At 45.6% G+C, this 3,648-nt stretch overlaps 1 protein-coding gene across 1 annotated transcript in view; it reads right to left on the minus strand.

Annotated features, from left to right (window-relative positions):
* Positions 1-1,031: 1,031 nt before the first annotated feature.
* The window catches only part of PLEKHO2 (pleckstrin homology domain containing O2), a 23,590-nt gene continuing 20,973 nt past the window's right edge, over positions 1,032-3,648 (minus strand). Inside the window, exon 6 of the mRNA XM_010178334.2 lies at positions 1,032-2,291. Coding sequence (XP_010176636.2) covers positions 1,053-2,291 — 1,239 coding nt within the window. The 3' untranslated portion in view covers positions 1,032-1,052. The remainder of the gene's footprint in view (positions 2,292-3,648) is intronic.

Here is a 3,648-nt window from a genome sequence, read left to right on the forward strand (position 1 = left end):
GCATGCTCCTGTCAGTTAACATCCCGAGACAACACAGAGGGTGAGCCTACAGCTAAGGGAACACACAGCCCTAAAGCTTCTTAATGACAGCTCCTCCTGGGGATCTCCTGGACAAACATTCTCCAAGTGCCTGGCTAATTATTCCCAATGATGATGAGGGGATCCAGAGTTACCAGATCGACATGGTCCTCAACAATAAGCGTGTTGCGCTGCTAGAAGACAGTCCTTCAAAGGCCACGTGTAACCTGCTCTGCATCTTGGCCTCAATTCCCCTGTTCATGAAACAGGAACAATTAATTCTTGCCTGGCAATGATGCATTGAGACTTGGGTTCACTTCCACAGTGCTTAGCACACCTAAAGCTCTGCACAGCCAGACTCAGAAGAGTGATTTCACACAGCTGCTTCAGATCTGAGGACACTACTTGTAGCCAGGAGTCGGCCAGTTTTGTTTGCCTCTGTGTGAGGTCATTTTTTAACCGTGGATGTGGTTTTATGAGTATCTTTGGAGAAGATTAAACCATTTATCTTTACATTCCTAGATGTTACTGGGCCAGGTGGTCTGGAAAACTTTGCCAGCAAGTGAACAAACACTGACCACATTTATCCTTAAATGATTTAACTGGGGGGACACCAGATAGGTGTCAGTGCAATCTGGAATCTGCTTGTCTGTAAATACAGATAGACAGGGGCTTTTGCTGGAACAGCCATTCTGCTCCCTTCAAAAATCTGGCTTGGTTTGATTACCAGTAATTTTTAAGGCCTGATCCATTGAAAGGACTTTGGATTGAGTCCCTAGAGAGCATTCACATTTTCAAAACCATTCAATGTCCTGTAACCTTCTGCTGTGGCTAAGAGGATTAGAACCAGACTGATATGTACAGCATGAAGAGAGAAAGAAAGATGCTATAACTGAAAGCTCAATTCTGTCCCATAAACATGGTGTGTGCACAGCAAAACACCACCTTTTAAACACTGGCCTAGCAACGGTACAAATCATAAATGGCAAATGTTTAGCTTTGATTTTGAGAAAGAAGTGTCTTTGGAGAGTATGTCAGGGAGCACTTCTCCTATAAAGAGTCACTAAATCCTTTTGCTTTTCTTTCTGTTTCTGCGTTGCTTCTTTTTTCAGTTCTTCAAGACCTTTAATTTCTTGCAAAACCTGTGTAGCTTGCCGAAGTTGTTCTACTGCCTCATTGAGCAATGTCTCTGCCATCACTGGGGGTCCATTCCCCTCCTGGGCCTGCTGCAACCCTTCACGTAAAACCTTCTGCAGAAGTTTTTCTGCCTTTTCCCTTTCATTAGCAACTTTCTCCTCCATTTTAGCTAAGCAGTGATGGGAATCCTTGGGGAAACCTTTGCCTGGAAGTGCTCTCTTTGTATTTTTGGAATCAGACAACAAGTCTCCCAGGGAAGAACTGCGAAGTTTGAGACCTGAAGTGTTTTCTACAGACTCTTTCTTCTCAATAGTTTCTTTTACACTCTCATGGCCTGTTTCTGTAGCTGAGGAAGTCTCTGTCTCTTCTGCTGAAGTTTTCTGTTCCTTCTCAGCAGAGGTTCTCCCATTTCCTTCTTCAGTTTCAGCTCCTGGGTATGTGGACTCTGCTACCTCACTGGCTGCAATCCCGTTCACAGGGGGCTTAGAGCTGCCAGACTCCACAGCATCCGAAACCCCATCTTCCAGGTCACCATGGCTGGAGTTCATTGTGGCTAGCATTTTTTCTGACAGAACCTTAGGAGGAACAGGAGGCTTTGTAACATCTGCAGCGGCAATCTCAGCGAGGTTGTCTTTGCTACTATCTCCTGATGGTTTCAAGTCTTCTGTGTTTTTAAGCTCAAGAACTGGTTGGTCCCAAGCTACTTTTAGCTTGTCTGGCACGCTCTTAGGAAGAGGAATTGGAGCTTTTGCTATGCCCTTGTTGCCGACCTCAGTGAGGTTCTCTCTGTTCTCCTCACTTGGTGCTTGGGATCCTTCCACATTCTCCTCTGGGCTTACAGAGTCCTCTTCCTTGGTGTTTACATTGTCCTTTGATGCTACACCTTCCTTAAGCTTCTTATCTGGAGGCAACGGAGGAGACAGAGGTTTTTTATGTTCCTGGTCAGCCACATTGTTCTCTGCCTCTTGGTTTTCTTTTGTGCCAGTGGGTTTTGTAGGTGGCATAGGTGGCTTTGGAGTTTCTTTCTGAGGTGGCACATTGTCACTTTCGCTGACAGTAGAATCAAAGGTTGGTGGTCCGTTGTCTACTATGTCCAGATCTAGTCGCAGGATACCATCCGATGTACACTTGGCAGCCTGAAATACAAGAGAGAACTTCTTCAGTATCTATCCCATCATCAATCCTTTGCTCCATCCTTTAACTTCAAGATAAAGTGCAAGACCCTCACAAATAGCAAGGCAAGTGAGAGGTTGCTGCTTTGCACATCCACCCCGTTTAGACTTACATCTGCAAGGAGAATCTGACTAATTAAAAAAAACCCAGTGCTTTTAAGAGCAATCTGTGGAGTTTGTGATTCTTCCACACAGCATCACCCTGTGCTACCAGTAGCCAGCTCTACCAGCATTAATGTAATAAGCAAAACCCAATGTGATCTGCTGTGCTAAAGTGTAAGGAGCTGTGATCATCATGAATACCAAACATGCCACCTAACGAAGAAGAAGGTTGGGTAAATCACAGACACTGCAGCAAATCCTGAATGCATCGAGTGAAGCACTTCCACCCCCCTGCACAGCCCTGCTTTTTCCCCAGACCAACACGATCTGTGAAGGTCATGAGCATTTTTGCTGCTGAGTTATTTTTTGCCTGATAGCGCAGCAACTTGCATGAGAATATCGAAGCCAATAACCATAAGCAGTCAAGAATTAGGACAAAAGCACAGAACTTATTTTATTACTTCCTTTGAGAAGAAAGTCTCAAAGCCTGTTCCACAATAACCTTATTTCTTGGTTTTCCTGTTGGTGCTAAGAGGTCAGCTCTGTCATATTTTAATTCTTTACCCTGTGGTAGCTGGATCCCTCTACCCCTTTAATTTCCAGCATGCCTACCCAAAGCACACCTGCTTTCTGCTTTTGGGACTGTCCTGTTTTTAGTTGAACAGAGAAACCAAGTTGATCTTTAGATCGCTTGGCCAGGGATACTATTGTAATACCATTGCCTTCTGCTTGCTTCCTCCAACCTGATGTCACCCCTGTCTTACCGGGCCAAGCCCAGCTGGTTAAACCTCCTTCAAACCACAAGCTGTGTGCAAATCACTCTAGTAGGGAGGGTCTTCCTAAAAAGGATGGACTCAGTAAAGACCTTGTAGAGTGTAAGCTCAGTGCCCTGGAGGGAGAAATGTGGTGACAGTTCCTGTGTGATAAGCTCAGTGCCCCGGAGGGAGAAATGTGGTGACAGTTCCTGTGTGAGGGAACCCAAAACCACACGAAGGCATAGCTGCAGCCAGGGCATTCAGTTAAAGTCTCTCTTTTGCCTTTCCAGCCCATCAGAGAGATGGAGACAAGCTGCATCCTGGCAGCCTGGCCCTGACCTGTCCTCACCTAGCCTGCTTTGACACTCAAAATCATCATTCATCCCAGTTCCTTCACCATACTGCAGCCAGCAGCAGTGATACACATCTTTCTGCAGGCTCTATCCCCTCCCTTTCCCCTCATT

Source organism: Antrostomus carolinensis, unplaced genomic scaffold (assembly GCF_000700745.2).
Source record: "Antrostomus carolinensis isolate BGI_N321 unplaced genomic scaffold, ASM70074v2 scaffold18211, whole genome shotgun sequence".
Taxonomy (NCBI): domain Eukaryota; kingdom Metazoa; phylum Chordata; class Aves; order Caprimulgiformes; family Caprimulgidae; genus Antrostomus; species Antrostomus carolinensis.